Genomic DNA, 22321 nt, shown 5'->3' with positions numbered 1-22321 from the left:
AAGAGAAAAGCTATAGAGGAATGATGCTCTAAGAAAGTGTTGCAGGAAAACTATGCATTGTGATGACAATATGAAATATTTGTGCATCGCTCATGGTTTGTAAAGGTTTGGAAAACATGGTATCGGTGTTTGGGAGGTCTTGGTGGAAGCCTGGCTGAAGCTTGCAGCGGGATATGAGGGATGGAGGGCTGCCTTCACCAGGAGCAGACCCATAGAGGTTGGACGTGGTGCTTAGGGACATGGTTTAGTGGGTGACATTGGTAGTAGGGGGATGGTTGGACCAGATGATCTGGGAGGTCTTTGCCAACCTGAATGATTCTATGATTCTACGTAACACAGCCAAGATTCTATGTAATACAGCCAAGGAGGTACCTGCTGTGGGGACACCTCTCCATGGAGGGACCGAGGGAGCAGCCGGGGGGCTGCGGCCACAGGGAGCCCCCCGGTTACCTCAGACCGCGCTGAGGCGAGGCCCCGGCGCCTCCCAGGGGGGAGCCTCCCCTCAGCGCTCCGGCTTCGGGCCGCCCGCCTCAGCAACAGGTCTGTGCCGGGGGCGGAGAAGGGGGCTGTGTGTGTGTGGGGGGGGGGGGACCCCGCTTCTCCCCGCGGCGTGCCAGGCCACCAAGCGGCGTGCCAGGCGAACAAAGGGGCCGAGCGCGGAGCGGGCTCCCGCCTTCAGCCATTTGCAGCGCCCCGCCGCTCCCCACCCCCTTCCTCCCCCTTCCCCGCCGGCGCAGGCTCCGGCTCGCCACGGAGCCGCCGCCGCCACCACCACCGCCAGCACCGCCACCACTACGGCGGGCCCGAGGTGGGGCCGGGCCGGCTGCGGGCTGTGGGCTGCGGGGCGGGGCGGGGCGGGAGGCGGGCGGGCAGCCCTGCGGGAGCCCTGCCGGGAGCGCCGCGCCGCTCGCCGCCCGTCTCCGCGCTGCCGCAAGGTAAGCCCGGGGCCGCCGGGGAGACGGGAGGAGGACGAGGAGGAGAAGGAGGAGGAGGAGGGCTCGGAGCCCCGGAGAGGAGCTGGGGAAGGGGCCGGGGAGCAGACCCCCGGGGGTGCTGAGGCGGCGGAGGGCAGAGCCGCGGCTGCGGCACGGCGGCATCCTGGCGCCCCGTCGGGTCCCATCGGCAGCGGCCCCCCTGCCGCCGGGGCTGCGAGCGTGCCCCCGGGCACCTCCCGACCCTCCTGCCTCTCACAGCCCGGCCGAATCGCACCTACGCCTTTGCTTTTTATGCGTATGATCTTTTCTTCCTCCTAACTCCCGCCGACCCATTGCAAATGCGAATGACCAGCGCTCCCTGCGCTGCTGCGTAGGGCTGTGTAGCAGCACCACCACAGTTGCTCCCCAATATATATATTATATATGTTTATGGCACGTTACCAAGAGCACACGGATGGGGTGAGCCCCAGGTGTGCACGCACCGCAGGGCTTGGCAGCGTGGAAGGTGGCGATGCCCCAGGAAAAGTCCTGCAGCTTTTGTTCCCCTGAAATCAGGAGGTTTTTACGCCTGGCCCTTCAAAAAGAGGCCACCCCCCAAACCCAAACTTACACATAGCACAGCACATGATGGTATTAAGTCCTACAGCTAATTTCTTTTTTCACTCATCGAGGAGAAAAGCCCTCTAGAAATAATATTCTGTAAAGCTTTTTTTTTCCACAGCAATTAAAGCGAACAATAGAAACTAGAACAAAAAGCTGGGAAATGTAGGACAATAAAAATTAGAAAAGCAATAAACTAGAACAATCCTTTTACATGATCTGAGAAGCTAAAGAGCTCCTCCATCTTTCACAGATTTAACCGTCTGTCTCCCAAGAAGGAATTAGATGAAATGTTTATAGAAAATAATAATTAATCTGTCACTAGTATAGGCAAAACAATATTTTTCTAAAAAATATTGCTCCGGCTCGTCACCTTTGCTGCCTGTTCTGTGTGCTCCTCTTCCCGGGGCCCATCACCCACCATCCATTCCCTCTTTAATTAGGACATCTGATGCACGCCAGTGGGATCCGCCAGCCATCCCATACTAATGGTGTTGTCTGATCAGGGTCTGTCAAGGTGCCAAGGTCCAGTCCCCGGTCTGCCCCAGCTCCCCTCGCTCCGCAGGGTCTCACTCCTGCCAGAAGTGGCACTTTTAGGGGTCAACTTTTCAATTTGGAAAGTCTGAAATCTTTAATAGCTTCCTTTCTTCTACAAACTCTTTCCTCGCATCGCTTTTCCGTGTAACAAATAGTCCAAATAGGTAGGCAAAACGATGGCTGGAAAGGTCAATAAATATTAGATCACCGTTGTTTGGCAGGCACATTCAATGAAAGCCATTAAGTGGCTTTACTGTAGTAAAGCGGGATTATAGTATTTAGGGCTGGCCTAGGTTACTTGAGAGACAGGGATGTGGTTAGATGACTGGATCCAGATCCTACTTACTGGGGGTTTCAGCATCCTGTAGTATCCTGTTGCAAGAGGATATTAGGGGCAGCTGGCTGCTAAAGATGGGTATAATAAAACATGAAAGGAAATTGTGCCATTCCTTTTAGAGGAGAATTAAACTTTTGTGGGGGGTTGTCTTCTTTTTGATCTTGTAAGATCCTGTATGGATTTTGCAGGGATTTTGCTGTTGATGCTTGCTGAGATTCTGCAGCATTGCAGTTAGAAGGCTGTTTCTTTCCCATCAGCAGAAGCTGAGAAGTCATTTTCTACCACTTTAGGTCCTTGGAAATACCTATTTTTAAAAAAAGAGCACATTTTCATTGCGTTTGATCTCAGTGTTCTGGGGACAGTAGTTAAGTCTGCTGTTTTACTTTTTAATGGATCGTCGTCATCTATTCTTTCTGTTTTGTTTTTGGTCTTGGTGTCGTTTTGTCAGAGAACAGGCGTGATTTACTTCCTTTTATTGACAAAGAATTACTTTACAGCAGTTCAGGATTTGGCAACCAGTTTAACCTGATCCATGACTGAGCGTTCATTGAGCAAGAAGAGACCTTGCTCCTTCCCTAGCCTGGACCATGTATTTCTGCCCTCTGCCTTGTGCCAGCGCCAGTGAGCACGTGATGATACAGTAAATGGGTAGAGATTTTGCCTTTCTCCTGCAATTACTTAAGCAAACAGTTTACATGTTCATGTATTATGAGTGGGGCTAGTCCTGTGACTAGCATTTAAATCTGCATTTAAATCCCTGCAGGACTGGGACCATAAATGCTGCTGTGCTAGGTTTTTTTCTTACTAAGCAGTGTTGGCAATCCTGTAGCCTATTCTCTGTCCTCCTTGGATGCTAACTGGCAGTTTTGGCTTTGAAAGAATAACAAGATTGGGTCAGTATGGTATATGTTAAGACAACTGTGTGGTAATATAAAAAGTGTTGGCTGGATGCTTTGTTCTACGAAGCACATTTGGTACTTTCCAGTTTCTTATACCTCATCAGTGAGGACAGCAGGAATTCACAATCAGTTTAGTCAGTTTATTTTATGCAAAACAAGCTGAAAAAACTCCAGTAGTTCTACGGATTTTGCAGCGTGCATCAGAAGGAGAAGAAAGATGTGTCACGTAAATGCTTTTCAGGTGCAGTGTTTCACGAGCTGCCATTGCTGTGCCTCTGGCTAAAACAGCCCAGTTGACAGCCTTGCTTAATTCACTTGGAAACGGGCCAGAAACCGCAACCTTTCCATACAACTCCACAGAAGTTGGACAAGCAGCTTCCATGCTGTTATGTTGTCTGTCACAACACGATTTGCATTAATTAATAGCATTGAAATTCTTTTGCACGTACACCTTCACAGATTAGCAAAAGCTGTTTGTTGTTTCTCTGGATGCTGATTCCCCCAGGAGTATTTAAGGAGCAGAGTAAGCTTTCCCGGTGGATTCCTAACTGCTGGAAGGCTCCCGGACCCTTCAGACTATCATTTCAGACTATCAGTGTGTTAGAGATCTGCAATGTTTTTTGTTTTTTATTTTTATTTTTTTCCCTTGGAAATGGTTCTGCTTTTCTCTCTCCCTCTCTCATAAGTAGGCTGGAGGAACAGAGCCTGAGCACTGGAGATAAGCTATGATTTCTGCGACCCGTTTTTTAAAAGTGTTAGATGGTAAGAACCTAAACCCGGCCCTTTGCTGTGGGAATGGCGTGCTAACAATAAATGTTCCGATTCAGTCAATCAAAGACAAATCTCGTCATGGGAGAGCTTTCCTCTTATCCTGTAGTTTTCTTTCATCTCCTTCGCTGCAGCTCCCTCAGTGGCCTCAGTTCAAAAAAAAGCTACTGTACATATTAGTACGTACAGCGTAGGAAATCCTGATGCTTGTGAAGTTAATGTGTCTGTAGCAGGGATGGGATTTAAAGTGAAGTGAGACCCTGCCCTTACCAAAACGCACCGTGAAACGTAGATAACGTGGGCAGTACTGAGACAACATGTTTCTTGTTTAATAACAACTGATAATAGAGTGCTGAAGGCTTTTGGTTTCCACAGCAAATGCCGAAGTGGTAAAGTAAATGTCACTCGAGTGTATTGTTTTGTCAGCTTTGGAGTCAGTTGCTTCCATGTGTCGCAAGATGTTTTACCCTGTGGTACAGAAAGAGGAAGGCAAAGACTGGTCGTGTACGTTCAGATGGTGACATTCACTGGTGCTCCTTCTCCTTGCTCAGGATGAGGTAGGATGTTCCTCTGCTCTCCTACTTCTGTGGCAGAGAACCAGAAGGCCTTTATGATGGGCAGCAGAGGTGCAAATATCTATTAGACTGTTGATGTGTCAGCCCAAAGCCAAGACAGCATCGTTGCAGCCTTAGAGGGAGGGAAATAAGTACTTTTATTACACCCCCAATATTAGGCAACTTTTCAGAGTACAGTGGCTGAATCCTTAATATCTACTTTGAGAAGATGTCATTGATATGTATCTAAAATCTCTGCCTAGACAGAAAAACAGCAAAACTTTAGACATAGGAGCCAGTGATCAAAATCTCAAAATGGTCAAGAACCGTAAATCAGGACCCCTGAATCTGTGCTTTTTCTCACACCTCCCAAATCCTAGCCATAAAACCAAATACCTCTCCTCACATCCTGATCCGATGGTCTTGGTTCTTACTGCACGTCCTGGCTGTCTTCAGCTCTGCCCAGATTGCTGCTTAACAAATGCAAGAGTAGCACCATGGCTGCTGCGTCTGATGCAGGCTTAACCGCGTCCATCAACGAGCCTTCATCCTGTAGTGCACGGAAGAGACACGTTTGTAACACAGGTTACTCAGTCACGCTACAGCCTTTGCTTTTCTTCTGTGTAAGGAACTCAAAAAGCAGACGGGACAATCCTGAGATAGCTGTGATCATCATCGTCCTTCGTGCTGCTGCTGCTGGTCTGCATGTCTCTTCAGAGAGAGCATGGATCATTTGGGAAAAACAGTGCTGGCAAGTCAGCAGGTATAAAAGTACAGAAGATGAAAAAGCGCAGTCTAAAATAAAGCATGGCATGTGTATTTCTTATCCACAGTGATCCATTTGACACCTGATTTTCCAGCAAGGTCATTAGCTGAAACAGAGAAACTGTATAGCTGTGAGACGGATGATTTGAACAGAAGAATGCTTTGACCTAATTCAACCAGACGTTATTGGCTGGGTACAGGAGTAAAATTCTTTCGCCTGTACTTGCAGGAATAAAATTAGATAACCAGGCAGTCGTTTCAGACCTTTAAATTCAGGCGTCTTAAATGTTAGTGATTTGCTGTGCTAAATGAAGAAAATATATTTATCATGAGAAATACTGAGTCGTTTGCACTAAATTTTAAATGTCTAAGTTGAGTATAGTCAGAGAAACCAGTGCAGCTAGAAGGCTTTTGCCTCAACACCCAGACTCTGCTTATGGAGTTCACATTAAAAAGAATGTTATGCATGAAATGCAGAAACGTGTCAGGCTGTGGAAATGGAAGTATTTTAGTAGGAACCTATTTTATTTCTGTGTCAGACTGGCCTGCAACTGTTCCCTTCTTGTAATGTTAGCAGCATGCATCTCATTCACTTTTTGTTCTTCCCTTGTTCAGCTCTGATGACGACGTGGGGTCGCCTCATACTTTACTCAGCCCTCAGTTACATCACTGCTGCTAAAAACATCCCCATTGCCTGGTGGAGTCGGTGCTGACAGCTCGCAGGTATTTCTGACAGGAGAGTCGTGCCGCAGAAGTACCTCTGACTCTAGCACGTGCTTCTGCTTCCAGATCAGCAAAGCCTGAAGCCTAGCAGGAGCTGGGAAGGACTGTACCCCAGGCAGCTTAACTGAGCCCTGCCCTGCAGGATGCAATGGGAAGAAATAGGTAAATTTCCCTTTCATCAGGGAACAGAACCCCACATTCTTTTTTCTCTCCCTCGGTAACATTTTGATTGTTTCTTTGGAAAGTACTGCAGCTTTAGACTGAAGAAGAGTTACCCTCCTCTCACAGTCCATAGCCTGATGGTTTGGGCAGCCCCCCAGTTGGCATCTGGGGGGTTTAAGCTTGTTAGAGAAAGGAACGAGCAGCAGCAAGATTCCTCTGGGGCTTGGTTGGTGCTCTGTTCACTGTAGAGAAAGGGGAGGTAGCAGCAAGTGTCAGTATTGGTATATTTTAAAACACTTTAGGTTTATTTTGGAGACGATTCTGGGCTAAGACACCTAAAGCAAGAATTAACACCTCCTGGTCATCCGTGTCAAGCATTTCATCGCCATAATCTTTATTTCTCCGCTGGCTAGCCCTCGGTAGCTCTCGTATGCTGGTTTTTGAGGATCCCAATCAACTGGCATGCAGCTGTGCCTACACACGGCGTGCAAACGTGTCCGTGTGCCCCAGATTCCAGCACAGGAGCTGGCTGCAGACAGATCAGCGTGCAGCGCAGCTCAGACACACTAAATCCGTTTGCCTCTGCCTCTGCGGGAGAACTGGGAGGTGCATCCCACCCACAGATCGGTGCTATGTGGAAATATGGCCCCAGGCCTGCACCATCTCCCTCTACCTTGGCCTGGTTTCCGCGAAACAATAAATGAAAAATGTCAGACTCCCATGAGTCACCTAAAAATTCACGGTTATAGGTCCAACAGCATATTCTACCAGCAGCACTGCAATGGCAGACGGGAGTCTCTGCAGGCTTTTTCTTTGCTTCCTTTCAGATTAGGGAGTCTGGGCTCTGTGCTGTCGTGCTGGGCTCTCCGCTATCTGATCTGGCTGTCCTAGGTGTATCTGCTGCATTGCCTCCTGCCATCTGTAACTGCCCTCAAAGTCACCCTTTGCTGAGACAAAGACGTCTCTCTATCTTTGAATCTGGTCCAAAGTCTGTGTAGAGATAATGTCTAGAGAAATCTGAAACTATTTGGTAAATCTAACTAGATGTCCTGTAATTTTTGGCTGTGGCTAGAGTGATTGTAATTCACTTCAATTGGAAAAAGTATCTGGGTAAAAATAGCAAAGAAACAATGTATGTTCTCCAAAAATGAGAAGGATGCCTTTCACTGCGTATCTGAAGGATGTCTGCTTTTCAAAGCATCACTTAGATAATTTGCCAAGAAATCAATGAGCCTGTTCAGTCTGGAAAAAGAAGTAGTTTTATTATTCCCTTCTTTAGAAGTTTTCCTTTTACTTTCTTTTCCTAGGCATAAGTCTCAGACAAATGGGATTTTGTTGGCTTTCCTTTGAAGTATATTGTTACTTCTCAAGTTCTTTCTTCCTCAAGCACAACGGTGACAGACTTTGACAGATTTCTGGTGCTTTCAGCTCTTTAATCTGTACGTCCGTTCTGTAATGAAATTAAAAACGAAATCCAGTTTTATCTTAAGCAAGGAATTTCATTTTGCCCATATATATGGACCCATTTTCTGTATTAAAGTGCAACACATAGCAGGTGTGTTGCAAAAATGTGGTAGGCTCTTTGAGATCAAATGTTCTTCTGTAATGCACACCAAAACCTGAATCTTCTTTTATTTTACAAAATCTATTTGTAGAAATCTTCAGTCTTTACCTGACTTGGCTTTTTGATGGATATTCTCCCCCTCCTTTATTATATCATCATTACCAAAGTGACTTTGAACGTTTGCAATTATTTGTTCACAACACTGTTTAATGGTGAAAAGCATTTCTGCCATCAATGCTAGGGCAGTTAACCACAGCAACACCCCAGCTGGGCCTTCAGTCATCACAAGCTGATGCCTTGCTTGATGCCAGCACTCCTGGTGTGCGGCAATGTCCAGAATTTAAGTTGGAAAGGATCGCGAGATCAACTAGTCTGTTCCTGTCGAATTTCATCCCCCCCAAAGAGCCTTCCAGCAAGGCTTGTGATTGGGGATCACCTAGAGGTAAAGAAGCTAGCTCTTCCCTTCCTCATTTATGTCAGATCTGAATCACATCAGAATAAGGGTCAGATCAGATGTCCAGCATCCTGCCTCCCTCATGGACCACAGTCCAGTATTAAAAGAAGAGTGCAGCAAGGTAAAAATGTGTTTTTCCTCCTGGGATGCTAATTTATCTTTGAATATTAGTACTGACCATTTTCCAGTTCAGTATCCTCCTAGACTGGATAGACACAATTTTAGTGTTTAGCATGTGTTCAGTCACCTTCAGCAGATTTCCCTTCCATGAGCTTGTTCTTCCCTCTCCCCATTGACACATGCGAACTTTCAGTATTCACAATATGCTGTGGTAGTCTCTTGTTGTGTTTTTTTTATTTATTTTTCTCAGTGGTGGAAGTATTTTGCTTCGTGTAAGCTTCCACCCACTGGCTTGTTTAGGCCTTTCTCCACGAGCCGCAGAAGGCCATCAGTATGCAGCCCGTTCATGTGTCTACACTTGTTCACAGTCATCAAGTCACAAAATAAACATACCAAGCCCTGGAGAAGTGTCTGCATGGCGTTTCTCAGGCTTGCGCTACCAGTTCTCCAAGCTGCTAGCACAAGCCACCTTCTCCAAAGGCTCGGAAGCGTGGCTGCCAGCTGGTGCCGAAGCTCGGTTCACCTTTTTGCTTGGGGGTTGGCTCAAGTCTGGCGTATGCTGCGGGGAGCCAGAGCAAGCCCCTGTCTGGCTGCAGAGTCTCAGTCTCTCCCTGAAGTGTTTTTTGATAGCTCTTAAGTCGTTTGGTACTCTTTATCCTCACAGATTTTTCATTGCCGCTTCCAAAACGTAGAGCATGCGTGTCCATCCATCCATGCGTGCATACACGTGCCATGCATGCTCACACACCCCATAAACCTACCGATGCTGTAGATGAAGAGGTATCCTTTACCCTACTGCTGCTCCTTACTTCCCAGTTCAAGGGCTGCCTTCATCCTTTTAGCTGTAGCGCTACGCTGGATGTTACGTACAGCTCAACCCAGTCATGGCCACATGCTCTCACCTCGTGTCTGAAGAGTAATTCCAAGGCCATAGCTAGATCGAGCAGCAATTCTCCATAAAAAAAAAAAAGGTTTGTTGCAGTCAGCGTGGTGTTGCCATACCGTTACCTCCTGATCTGTAGGGCACTAGTGCCAGACACCAGCCCTGGAGTTTTCCCGACGGGTATTGCAGTCATTCAAAGCCTCGTTTCTAACCCTTCTGTTTTTGTTAGGCTTTCTTCTAAGAGATGTTAGAGGTGGCTTGCACTTAACCTTTGTTAACTGTTGCTTTTGTGGGAGTGTTGTTTCCTTCTCGGTGTGAGAACTCCCGAGAGACACTGCTCCTTCCTAACTACTTCTGAAGAGTCCGACCTGGAAGGAACTCAAAAAGATATTTTCCTTTCTAGAGAATGTTATTCTCTACAGATGTCACTGATAGGAAGCCTTTTCTCTGGTTGTGATGACACTTCAAAACTTCTGTTTATTTTTAGTTTTGATTTGCTAGTTGGAATATCTATTCCATCAAGATTTTGATAACTTTTTTATTATGACTGATTTCCTCTCCCCCCGACCCTGCCCGATACGCACACATCCTTTTATTCCTCTGAGCTCCTGATGAGGAACTGCTACCCACATGTTTCTTGTGTGGTCTGTAATCATAAGCTGCGCTTCTTAAATGGTTGTTTTACATCCTGGTTGTATGAAAATGTTGCAGTTAAGAGATAAAAGAACTCATACCTCCGTTGCATGTTGTGAGAAAATCACAGCACCTTACGAGGTCACAGGGAAGCTGCGCAGGCGGCTCAAGTGTGGGTACAATACAAAGCATACATCCCGTAGGCAGGCGAAGGCACTGGCAGTGTATTGTAACCTCAGTTTTGAGCACTGCTAATTTTAACAAAGGAAAAGAAAAAAATCTACAATTTTCTTGGAGTGGGCCTTTGAAAGACAGACTTTTTTTTTTTTCTTGACAAGTTAGAGGTAACTCAAGTGGTTAAGATCTAGAGCTTACATCTGTAATAGGATGCAGGATTTCAGGTGCTGCAAGCAGCCGCTTTCAGAGAATTGGCATCTGCATTTTCCAGATGTCTTCTCCGGTAGGGAAGAGAGCATTTTTGTCCCGAATTTCACGGATCTGCTCACTGAGCAGGAGTGCAACAGACCGTTTTTATAAGTAAGCAAACCTCTTCACACTTGACTCAGCCCTCCAGAAGATTTTGCCTTCTCCCAGACGGAGATGGGTATCTTCAGTCTGCATGATAGTACTGGCCAGCTCTACTTTTAACAGCCTTCTTTACCTTTTTTTGTTTGTTTGCTTAATAAATACAAGGGATGTTTCTCTCTTTTGATGATCCTGCCTCTTTGGACTCCTTAATCGTCTCCATCGGATGACTCCTCTCTCCCGAGGGAATTCTCCGCTGGAGTGAAATTTGGCAGAACAAGTTTTTACAAAAGCATTTCCTGGACTAAGGTGGAGCAGCGTGGCACTCTGTCAGTTCTATGGTCTCGCGGGAAGGATCGCCTGTTAATGTAAATTAGAGCTGCTTACGATAGGGAAAGCACGGCTTTAATTTACCCCAACACTGAGTCAGAGCAGTTTCCACTTGTGAACTGGAAAGCAATAATCCAATTCCTCCCACGTGTGCATATTCCCCAGAGAAAGTGGGTCTTGCTAGAGGACAGGGTTTAGGTCAGAGGTTATTGGCACTGCATTCATAAGGAGAAATAAATAGGGAGAGAACAACGCAAAACAAGCATTTAATTGGATTTTATCAGAAGAACTGCCAAATGAATGCCATGCCAGGAAACTCTACCTGCAGGTCTTCCTTACAGTTCCTCTGTCAGAAAAAGCTTCGCCTTCTTATCTGTTCTCTTCCTAGGGCAACGTCTCACAGCATCTGAGGCTGGGGGCACGCATCCAGGACGTTGCGAGCGTGTCATTGCCAAGCCCATAAATGCAGCTCGTGTTTGTTGGCAGTTCCTCTGGCCATTAACATTACATCATCCCCAGACCAAACCCATGATAATGAAAACAGCTCCGGCTCATGTAATTTAGCTTCTGGCTTAAAAGTCCCTGGTATAAAAGGTGACATCAGTCCATGGATGCTATGTACTCTTGCTTCGTATTCCAGCACTTATCCCATTTGTGAGTTCTGAAAAGAAGTACTAAAGCCATGTTTGTTCTAAGCCATACTTTTCAAACTCTTCAAATCAGCCAAGTTATCAAGTGTCTTCTGTGGTTCTGTAATTTTTGAATGCTCTGTCAGCAATACAACTCTGATCGCTGTAGATAGGGAAAAAAAATGAAGAAGGATTTCAGTATTGTATTTCCATCTGTCCCTTCCAGCTTCTTCCTGTTTTACAATAAATCCACGACCTTTTCGCTGAGGATTGGTTGCGTTGCTCAGTAATGGAAAGGTTCCACAGCTTCTGTGAGTTGTTTTTTCAGCTTTATCTTTGTGTAATCCCTGCAGCTAGACAAAGGTGCTGAGACTAGAAGAGCAGCCATTGGTCTGTAATTTACAAAGTCCTCCAAGCCCTCTTGTAGCTTTCCCAGCTCTTCGGCTTCCCTGTAGAGTTCTTTGTTGACTAAATTGCGTGTGATACTTTGATTCCAATCCTCTTTATGCTCAGCATGAATTTCGACATATTCATGGTACTTAGCTGTAAATATAACAGAAGGTGGGTTTTTTTTTTCAGAAAGTGGGTTTTTTTTTAGAATTCTGCTGTTGCCATTAGCAAGCCGTACTACCAACCCTCCCCCCTCACTGCGACTGCTCAAGGGGATGGTAACGCAGGTGTTTGGTAGGACTGCGGTGGGTGGTTTCAGTGGCAGGTCAAAGTTCTCGGCCCAGCAGATATCTGTGTATGGGAAAAGGTTGATTGCTGTGCTTGAGGAGGACCTCATCCTTTTTCTTTTCATTACTTGAGAAAGTTTAAAAGCTTGCTTTCCTTGGATGCCATTTTTTAAAATTTCAAATATTTAACTGGTGATTTTCCTCGGATACATGACGCAGGAAATACATTTCATTATACATAGATAATACTGGTATTACAGATAACTGGTTTTGACTTCTCACTTTTATTCATGCTTTGTTTTGGGGAGCATTCTCTTTAGTCCTCCTTTATTGTTTCACTTGCAAAATCAAGCAGTAGGCTGAGAGCTTGAAGCTGCCTAAAGCCACTCATTCCTTCTTGTAGAGGGGGAATGTGAAGCCCGAGGAGATTTTGGGAGAAGTGACCGAAGAAATGAGCTGTCTGGATCTACAAAAGATCATAACGTTGAGAGCAGTGGGAGAAAGCATATTAGCACCCCTTAAATGTTAACGATTGAGGAGGTCAGGCTGTCCAGAACTGTAGCAAGGTACGGGCAGAATATCAGGGTGCTCAGCCCCCGGAGGAGCAGGGCAGACAAAATGTTTCACGTACTTACTTATGTGACATTGATGTTGTACTGGTAGCAATTTTCTTAATGTAACAGTACATCAGAGCTTGATATTCTAAGTGATTTTCAAATCATTTCCATTTGGCCTTTGTCATTTTGCAAGTATCACGTAGAGTAGCTGCTCTCCAGCAAAGCTGAAGGCCTGGATCAGAAAATAGATTAATCTTAATATCTACAGTATAATAAACTAAAATAAGTGGTTAGATAGTGAATTCAGTACTGTGGAGACTCACTGAAAAATAAAATCACATCAAGAGGGATGCTGCCCAGTTTTAAGTTATTAATGAAGCAATTTATCTCACACACCAAGTGCATGCAGAGGGCACTGCCTTTCTGCTCATCCAGTTAAAGCTGCAGAAAATAAGTCAGTAAAGCCTAACATACAGAGTTAGGGGCTGGACCTTGAAAACTTGCTGCTGGGACTATATCCAAAGTTCATAAAACTTCTTACAAAGTTCCGAAGTGCCAAATTTTAAAATAGCTAAATGAGAAATAAAAAGGTTGTGAAATCTGGTCTCTTTAGTAAGGAGTTTTCAAATGCTGCTGAGGCCTTGTTATGGTCTCAGGCTCAAATATCCAGAAATCAGACCTCAGAATTGATTTGTCATCTAATTGAATGTCCTCAAATGTAATAGAAAGTCCTTTGCAGGGCAAGTGCACAGAACAGAAACCTCTAAGAGAAGACTGATGCTACCATTTAAGTGAAGTTTGCTTGTGCAAGTTTGGGTTTCTAAATTTTACGTCCATGTCAGGGATTTACGGACAATGCCATCTACCAATTATGTTTTCATGTAAAAAAACTCCAGAAGCTTGACTCTTCTAACAGTAATTTAATAAGGTAAATAGCTCACCTCTACTGAAAGGAAATCACAAGCTGCATCTTACACAGAATGGAGCGTTCCTTCAGGACTCTGAAAAATATGCCAACAGGGATTGTAATGGAAATTACTGACCTTCTTAAAAATAGAGTCAGACCTGCAGGTCCTCATTATGTGAAGTTAAGTACATTTGGGCCATTTTTATATGTGATTCATCAAAACTTAAACCACACATAGGAAATTTATAAAGAAGTGAGTCAAAAAGCATTGTCTTCTGAAAACTACATTTGTGAAATGAAGATAAAGCTCAGTAGTGATTGTGCTGACAGGGACTCACCTACTTACAGCCGTGTCCTGTAGCCTGACATTTTCCCAGAAAAAAAACAACACTTCATGTTCAAATTATCTAATGTGATTTTTGCGCTCTTCTGCCTTATATTAGCAGAAATCTTAAACCTTGAATCAGTTCCTATGAAGTTTGATTTACGTTGTCATTCTAGCTACATAAGCTGTTACATACGTGTCAGATGGCTTTTGTCATAACAAAAAAATCCTTTGTTACATTTTGTAAACAATTAGAGTTCTACTAGCATAATTGTGGTAACTTCAGGATACTACTGATGTGCTGTTAATGGAAACGTAACTTTAGTATTCCTGAACTTCTGAGTGAACTGAGAATATATCTATTTTAAAACTGACTGTTTTTTTTACACTTTCTTTTCAATAGGTGGAGTGCATATAAGGAGCAGTGAGATGAGGAAACCTCTGTGATGTTCATGCCAAGGAGACTTTGGCTAGTGGGGAATCTCCTTCCAGAACAGATTGCAACCACTCTCTTCCCCTGAAATAGCTGCACACGGTGAACAAGCGATGATAGTACTCCTAACTCTCTGACTTCAGAGGACATTTCTTCCTCATTGCCCAGCACAGTGTGGGACCGGTTGTCACAAAAGGATGCCGCGCATAAAAACTGCTTAGCATTTTCATATAATAACAGGAAAACCAGAACAGCTTCTCAGGCTATCGAGCTGCGATATCCACACCGGGAAGAGGTTTAGGTTTTCACTGACAGCATCTGACAGGGGAGAAGGAAGCTGGTGCAGGCTGGGCCGCGGAGGCTCAGTGCTCTGTGCTGTGCCCCGCAGGTGATGGGCGTAGCGGTGCGGCCGAGAGCCGTCCCGTGCGGCGCTGCGCAGGGCTGGAGCAGCTAGCCTGGCCGTGGCGGAGGGCAGCTCCATGGAGGGCAGCGGCGCAGTGGAGGAGGAGGAGAGTGGGGCCGGGCCCGGCACCCCACCGCTCACCCTGGCCTCCCCTTGCGGCTTCAGCTCCTCTCTGTGCTTCAGCGCCGCTGTCACCGAGTGCGGGGCCCCGCCGTCGGCCTCCACCGGTGGCCGTGTGGTGGAGAGCCAGTGGGAGATCAACAGCGCGGCCTCCGAGTCGGAGGAGGAAGAGGCCGCCAACGCACAGGGGACACCAGCGGGCACGCAGCCCATAGGGCGGCCGGTGGAGGAGCCCGACCTGGTGATCGAGGTGTCGGGGCAGCGCATCCGGGCTCACAAGTCGGTGCTGGCGGCCAAGAGCGACTATTTCCGCGCCCGTGCCTCGCGGGACATCCTGCGGGTGAAGGGGGTGAGCTACGGGGCGCTGCGGCTCCTCATTGACTATGTCTACACCGCCCGCATGGGCGAGGTGCGCCACGACAACCTGGCCGAGGTGGTGAGCGGCGCCCGCGTCCTCCAGATGCCCTGCGCCCTGCACTGCGCTGCCGAGGCCATGCGTGCCCAGCTCCGCCTCGATAACTGCTACCAGCTGCTGTGCCTGGCCAAGAAGCAGCGGCTGGCGGAGCTGCGGGAGGCCGCCTACCGCTTCATGAGCGACCACTACCTGGAGGTGCTGCGGGAGCCGGGCGTCTACGGCCGCCTCAGCGGTGCCGAGAGGGACCTCATTCTGCAGCGGCGGCTGGAGGCCGGCCGGCGCTGCCTCTTGGTGGCCGAGGTCAGCGACGCCTTCGAGCGGCCAGGCGGCGGCAGCCGGCCCCAGAGCCGCGAGAGCAGCCGCCCGCAGAGCCCCTCCTCCGTGGTGTCGCTGGAGGAGAGCGGCTCCCTCATCCACTGCTACCACGAGGCCAGCCGCGAGTGGAGGGTGCTGACGCGCCTGCCCGAGGAGGCCAACGCCAAGGGCTGCGCCATGTGCGTCCTCCACAACTACCTCTTCCTGGCGGGGGGCATCGCGGCGGGGCCGGCGGGCAGCGAGCCCCGGGCCCGCCTCTCCGACAAGGTCTTCTGCTACAACCCCCTCACCGACACCTGGAGCCAGGTGCGCCCGCTGGCGCAGCCCCGCTCGCAGCTCAAGCTGCTGGCTCTGGACGGCTACCTCTATGCTGTGGGGGGCGAGTGCCTCTTCACTGTGGAGAAGTACGACCCACGGGCTGACCGCTGGAGCACCGTGGCGCCTCTGCCCAAGGGTGCCTTCGCCGTGGCTCACGAGGCCACCACCTGCAACGGGGAGATCTACGTCTCGGGGGGGTCCCTCTTCTACCGCCTGCTCAAGTACGACCCCAAGCGTGACGAGTGGCAGGAGTGCCCTTACAACAGCAGCCGCCGGCGCTCCGCTGACATGGTGGCCTTCAAGAACTTCATCTACCGCTTCGACGTCAGCAGCGGCCGCGGTGGAGAGCAGGGCCCAGGCGGTGGGACCAGCGGCGGCGTGGAAGTTTTCCGGTACAACACGGTGGCCAAACGCTGGAGCCAGTGTGCCAGCCTGCGGCCCAGTGGTGGCCCCGTCCAGCCCTTCCGCTGCGCCGCCTTGGGCAACACCATCTACTGTGTCAACCGGACCGGCACCCTCCGCTTCTGCTTAGCCCAGGATGGCGAGGTGGAGGCAGATGGCGGGCTCAAGGGCACCTTCGACGGGGAGCTTCTCAAAGCTCCCTTTGACGCCAAGGGCGTCCTCCTACCCTTTGTGCTTACCCTGCCAGAGAAGCTGGAGAAAGCAGGGGACCAGGAGGGCTCTCTCCCACTGTGAGGTGGCCAGCCTGGCTCCGGGCTGCCAAGCAGGGAGCTGGATTGTAGCTTCTGGGGGACCCACCATCTCCCTCCCGCAGAGGGGACCCCCTCCAGCATGTCTGCAGAGAGAAGGGGCTCCCCCTTTCCTCCTCTCCCCTCCCAAGGTGTTGGTCTGGAGCTGCTTGGTTGTTACTCGGTCATAATTCTTTAACGTTTGCTGTGCTTTGTGTGAAAAGCCGAGCAAACAAAAGGAAAAGCTGCTATAAAGGATAATCTCTGGATTACATTTGTGCCAATTCCTGATGTCAGAAAACTTCTGTACACCTGGATTCCTAAAAATTCCTGACAACAGTGTCGTAATGAGATGTTACTGTTAGTGCTGGCTGTGTGTATGCACATAGTTGTAATCAGGGCTGGAGCCTTTTCTGCCATTTGTTTTCTTTCCTCCCCTGGATGATACCAAGGGATAAACACTGCTGGCAGCATCGCTTAGCTGTATTCATTTTTATGTTAAACCAACTATTTCCTGTGTTAGGGAAGTACAGGAAGATTGTCTCAATTGCAGCCTTTCGTTGGCGGTGCAATAGATTGTTTGAGGAAGACATGGCACTGTGTGGTCCCAGGAATTTCAACCACAGATATTTAACAGATACCAGACTGAAAGGTTTTAAGCAACACAAATGTGTGCCACATGTTCATATTTGGAATATAAAAATAAAAATAAGGGGGCAAGCTACCTTTTTAAAATGTGGCATGTTATAGCAGATATGAAATGTCGGTATGTTCTTTATTTGAAAAAGGCAACGGTTTCTATATAAAAAATACATTGTTTTATTACTTTTTTATCAGAGATTTTAAATTATAACAAAAGTGGACTGAAGCTGTTTGGACTGTAACAGATTGACATGAGCATGTATACCACTAGAGCTGGGGGAAATATTTTGTACTTCAACTGCTCTTTAATTAACTGCAGGTCAAGGAAAATCAACCTAAACCAAATGTAAATGCTTTGAAACCATCTGTAGACAGCTTAAATGTTTCGCTTTATGTTCTGTACCCTGTGACAAGAGGCTTTTCCAACTTGGTGCAAGACCGTCAAAGGGGGACACAGAAAACAGGAATGTCCTACACATGTTGATTTTATTGTGCACTGGCATGGTGTTATTTCCCTGTCTTTTGATTGAGAGACTGCTTTATTTATTCTGATTGATTGCTGTAATCGATAAGCCCTTGTTGACTGCAGAACATGCTGATGGCACACGCTGTCATGGGATTATGCTGTTTGTGGAGCAGCGTCCTAAGGAGACACAGCCCGAGAGGGGTTCTTCCTGCCTGTGGAAAGTCGGAGCATGCTTTTTTTGTCATGTTACTCGGAACTGGAAAAGTGTAAACTGTCTACACAGACAAACTATATTGAAAAGGGCACTTGCATTTATTTTATACACTTTATATATAAAAAAAAATCGATCGGAAGACAAAGCAAATGTTTTAGCTTTACAGTAAACCACTGAGATACCTTTTCTGGAAAACAGAACCAATGCTTTTCCTATTAGTGATTCCGCCTGGAATTGGCATGGACTATGGAAGGGAATTGTTTATGTTCAAAGTTCTAGTAGAGATGCATATTTTAGAGAGACAGAGGGACCTTACATCAAAGAGCAGCAGACCTTTTTATGTTTTATTAAGATGTTTCCATTACCAGAACATTAGCATTCTTATATGTTATTGCTAGTTCCAAAGGAAGGCAGCAGGCTCTGTCCTAAGAGACACCTTTACAGAGGACAATAGTGAAGCTTATAGATACTTCTTTCTTTACCTTTCCTTCCCTTCTCTCCCCTTCCCTTCCTTTTTTTTTTTTTTTTTCCTCTCCATCTGTCCTGCACAGAGGTTTTAACACAGCAGATCCGATTAGCCATCCTTTAGCAAACAGTGATTCGGTCCTAAAAGTTCTTAGCCAAGTGAGCCCATTCCCTAGTGAGCTAATTTAGGCATCACCCAGGTGGGAGCTGCAGGTCTGCTGTGTGGTGTTTATCCTGGCCTTAGTACAGGTTGGTGCAGAGGAATTTAATGCCACAGATGGCATATTCATCAGCCATTCACAAAGAAACAATTTTTTTTTTCACTGAATGATGGACTTAATTCTCAGACAAGAATCCTTGGAAATACTGACTCAATGAAATTACAGCATTGTAGCTTGAGCAGGAAATAAAAATGATGTATTTGCCTTCAGCATCATTTTTTACATTAGCTGTAGGAAGTATTTCCATCCGGGTAGTGAAATGCTTAGGTGGATTCTTAAAGGCATAAGCACTAGGCCAGATTTTGAATTAGCGGAGTCACCAGAAAGACACAAGGAAATGTCAGTTTTATCTAACAGTACAATAAAATTTCCTAGTTCAAAATATTTTGTAGTATAGTTTTTATGCTACAGCATAGTGAGGAAGCAAACCAGCTTTTTCACTCCTATTAACTAATCATGAAGTAAGCATTTTCATTCGTATTAGTGCATGAAAATGTTGCTAAGTGACTTTTTGGAAGTCTCCATGATTTGAGCTGCAAAAATATGCCACAGGCTCTCAGGAAGGAATGAAACGTGTCCTTTCTTCCAAAATTTCTTGCTATATTCCATGAGGAAATACACTGGGGAATAATCTTTGCAGTACAAAGCGTTCTACAAACCTGCCGTGGTTTGTATTTTTGCTAGCTTACATCTTTAGCAGAGGTTGCATCAAGTGCCTACCCACCTGTGTTTGTTTATGCAGCGTGAGAGCGGAGCCTGGCCTCCATCAGTAGCTGTCCATCGAGGCTGTTGCCTCTGTGCACTCTTTGCATGCTCGCAGCCTGGTGACTGACAGCAGCACCGTGTTTCCGGCCACGTTTCCTACTTTCTGGCCTCTGTTTCCTCCCTGGTAAGCCTGAGGCAGGTTTGCTCTGAGTTTGCTTCTTTTTCCTGCCACTTGCATCTTCAGTGCAGCCAAAATGTAGTACTTGGGTACGAAAACCAGAATTTAGGCAGACTTCAGGTACTGAAGACCGAAATTATCATCCCAGAACTCTCCTGTTTAACTTAAACTGAGCAGCCCCTGTCCCTTTGGCTTGCAGAGGTGCTGAGCACGCCCCGCTCCAAGCATCCACCACTGCTCGTGTCTGAGCAGCTGCGCACCGACCTAGCTACTGCCTCAACTCCTTGGAAATGAGGTGACGTGATAGCCGGGAGCCACTGTTGAAATGTGTTTGCTTATATGGTCCAAACTGAAGTGCCAGGCCACCCTCAAACTGTGTTTGCATATGTTTCACTTCTAAACCAGTTATTTTATGTAATTGCCTGAAGGCTACTGCATTTGCATGGGAACACGGAGACAGTGTTTGCTTTCTTAGCCTGCAGTGATTTCATCCACGTCTCTAGAGGAGTGCAGGACCTCGTGGAGTTCATCTCTGATCTGCAAATATTTACGTATTTTGTATTGTGCATTAATTGGCTAAAGATCTCGGAAATCATCCGGGTTGGTGAATTCAAGCCTCCGTCCTCACTGAACGATCTGAAACTAGGTGGAGAGACATATTCCTCTCTGCTGATCTTCTTCATTAATCTCACAGTCCTCTTCTTTACCTTTTCCTTTACCAGGACATGTAGAAAATATTTTTTATGCTTCTTCCTCCCTAGGGCACTCCTGTTTTCAAGGTCATCTTCCAAAAGATTTAGGCTTGAATTCCCTGGAGGGAACTCAGGGTTACCACTTCATGTGTGTATATTCTCAAACCTGGATGACATTATTCTTCTGATATTAGAAGAATATTGGGATCACATCCTATAGCTCTTTTCCAGGGACGAATCCTTCCTGCATCCAAATCCTTCCTGCATCCAAATCCTCCAGCAGCACGTACAGGCTCCTGCACCCTGAGCGGTGGGTATTTTGTCTGTATTTTGGTTTGCCAGTCTGAGGTGAGGGGCTGGATGCCTGGTACCAGCAGACCAAGCAGGTAGTTTGGGTTCATCTCGGGGGCGATGCCGTGGTAAAGAGGCATTGCGCTGCCTGACGTGGAAATTCCTAGGGCCTTCGTTGCATCTAAAGCTAAATCCCTGCTTGAATAAAGAAACAAGCCGCCTTAGCAAATGCTAATAACAGATGGAAATGTACTATTTCCATCTATTAACTGGTTCTGTAAAAAGAATGTTAATTGCAGCAAAGCCATTTGTACAAATTCTGTTTACACTTGGAAAGCAAGTCAAAGGAATAATTGGCAAAAGAATAGCCCTATTTGATCAAAACAGGCACTGTTAAGCAACATGGGAAGGATGCTAATCATACCCTACTAAGGAACTAAATTGTGCAGTAGCGGATGTAAATTCTATCCAGAAAAAAAAAAGTAAAATCTTTGTAAATAAGTACCTGGTAAAATTTAAAGTGATAAAAGAATAAATTATTCATATGAAAGCTGTAACTCTCCTGTGCTGTTTGGCTGGCTCTCAGAGTGTTGTATCCCGAGTTGCACTATTCATGAGTGGCCTGTTGCTTTCTTGCTTTGCGGTAGCCATCCCATTGACTGCTCCACAGATGGGTTACCCTTTATTATCACAAAGCTTAACCGTGGTACCGGGCTGATTTGCTTTGTGTCTGGACTGACATGTAGTGCTTTCTACTTGAATGAACCCAGGAGATGTAGAATTATCTTTCCCTGGGCTTTTTTTTTTTTTCAGTGGTTGGGAAACCTAAGAAAGCACAAGAAGGGAAGCGGTAGTACCATTGAGCAGTTGTAGTAACAAGCATTTAATGATTTATTTTTGTGTGTGTCTGCCATTATTCAGCACCTCAGACTCGCCCTGGGCTGAACAAGAGCGTCTCTGTGTAGCTGTTACCAGTATGATCCTAAGCACCAATGCAGCAAAGTGTGTTTTTATTTAAGTATATTTCTGGCTCAACTCCTGCCCTGAGATAATTTAATGGGAGTTTGTAATAGTTCTGTAATTTGGTAGATTAATGGAACTATTCTGAATTTACATTACAGCTCTTAAAAGCAGAGATTGACACCCAAATTCAGTAAAATTGTGCGCTCAGAATATATAATGGCAGACTTTTCATTTGTTTTGGCCTAATGAATGCTGTTTTAAGAGCTGCTGGAATGAACCCATCAGTACGAGGAAGCAGCAGGCCATTTTGGAGGCTCTCTGAGCTTCATAAATTACTCAGTGGGAGGAAATGGGAGTGTGGGGCAGAGGGAGAGAGAGGGAGAAAGGATTTGGGACACAAAACCACCTACTATATATTCAGTAGGAACAAATAAATAGCGGGGAAGGAAACCAGAGTCGTACTTGAGACAGTGATGACTACATGACCAATCTATTTCAACTATTTGTGAAGCAGCCTGGGTTTTTACCTCTTCCATTATTATTAGTCTTATCGTTTTGCACCTGCAGTACATCTCAAAGAACCACAGTGTTTAATAAGCTACTTTTTTGCAGGAGTCTTGTGCTTTGCTTTTAAGTCTTAGTGGGTTAGCCTTTGACGAATTTGTGAAACTATAAAATAGCAATGTTGATGCTGCCACTTAAAACAGATTAACTAATGCAAATGCTTTAGACACTGTTCACTATTCAGGTGGATTACATGTGTAACTGATGTATTAACAGATCATTTTTGAAGTATATATAGGTAAGGTCACTGTAAAGCTTTTTATGTACTCCAACTTGTGCTGTAATGAAATAAATACATACAAAAAGCTTATGCTCCCCCGTAGGGATTTCTGGGTAACTGGTG

At 46.4% G+C, this 22321-nt stretch overlaps 1 protein-coding gene across 10 annotated transcripts; it reads left to right on the top strand.

The window, feature by feature from the left end:
• The first annotated feature begins 460 nt into the window (after positions 1-460).
• KBTBD11 (kelch repeat and BTB domain containing 11) lies at positions 461-22288 on the top strand. 10 transcript variants are annotated; one of them, XM_066994820.1, is made up of 5 exons: positions 833-935; positions 5259-5393; positions 6011-6118; positions 11645-11729; positions 14288-22288. In XM_066994820.1, the coding sequence occupies exon 5, from the start codon at positions 14797-14799 to the stop codon at positions 16582-16584; it is 1788 nt and encodes a 595-aa protein (XP_066850921.1). In that variant the 5' UTR covers positions 833-935; positions 5259-5393; positions 6011-6118; positions 11645-11729; positions 14288-14796; the 3' UTR covers positions 16585-22288. The 10 variants fall into 10 exon arrangements, with proteins under 10 accessions (XP_047907705.2, XP_066850922.1, XP_047907698.2 ...); XM_048051742.2 differs by lacking the exon at positions 11645-11729; XM_066994817.1 differs by lacking the exon at positions 11645-11729 and having other exon boundaries at positions 6011-6280.
• Positions 22289-22321: the final 33 nt, after the last annotated feature.

This window comes from Anser cygnoides, chromosome 3 (assembly GCF_040182565.1).
Source record: "Anser cygnoides isolate HZ-2024a breed goose chromosome 3, Taihu_goose_T2T_genome, whole genome shotgun sequence".
In the NCBI taxonomy this organism is placed as follows: Eukaryota; Metazoa; Chordata; class Aves; order Anseriformes; family Anatidae; genus Anser; species Anser cygnoides.
Note: the sequence above shows the minus strand (reverse complement) of the source record. Positions and strands in the feature narration are given on the sequence as shown.

What these genes read in the sequence shown, in the direction of transcription:
- KBTBD11 (XM_048051748.2), top strand. Translation starts at nt 14,797, where the DNA reads ATGGAGGGCAGCGGCGCAGTGGAGGAGGAGGAGAGTGGGGCCGGGCCC.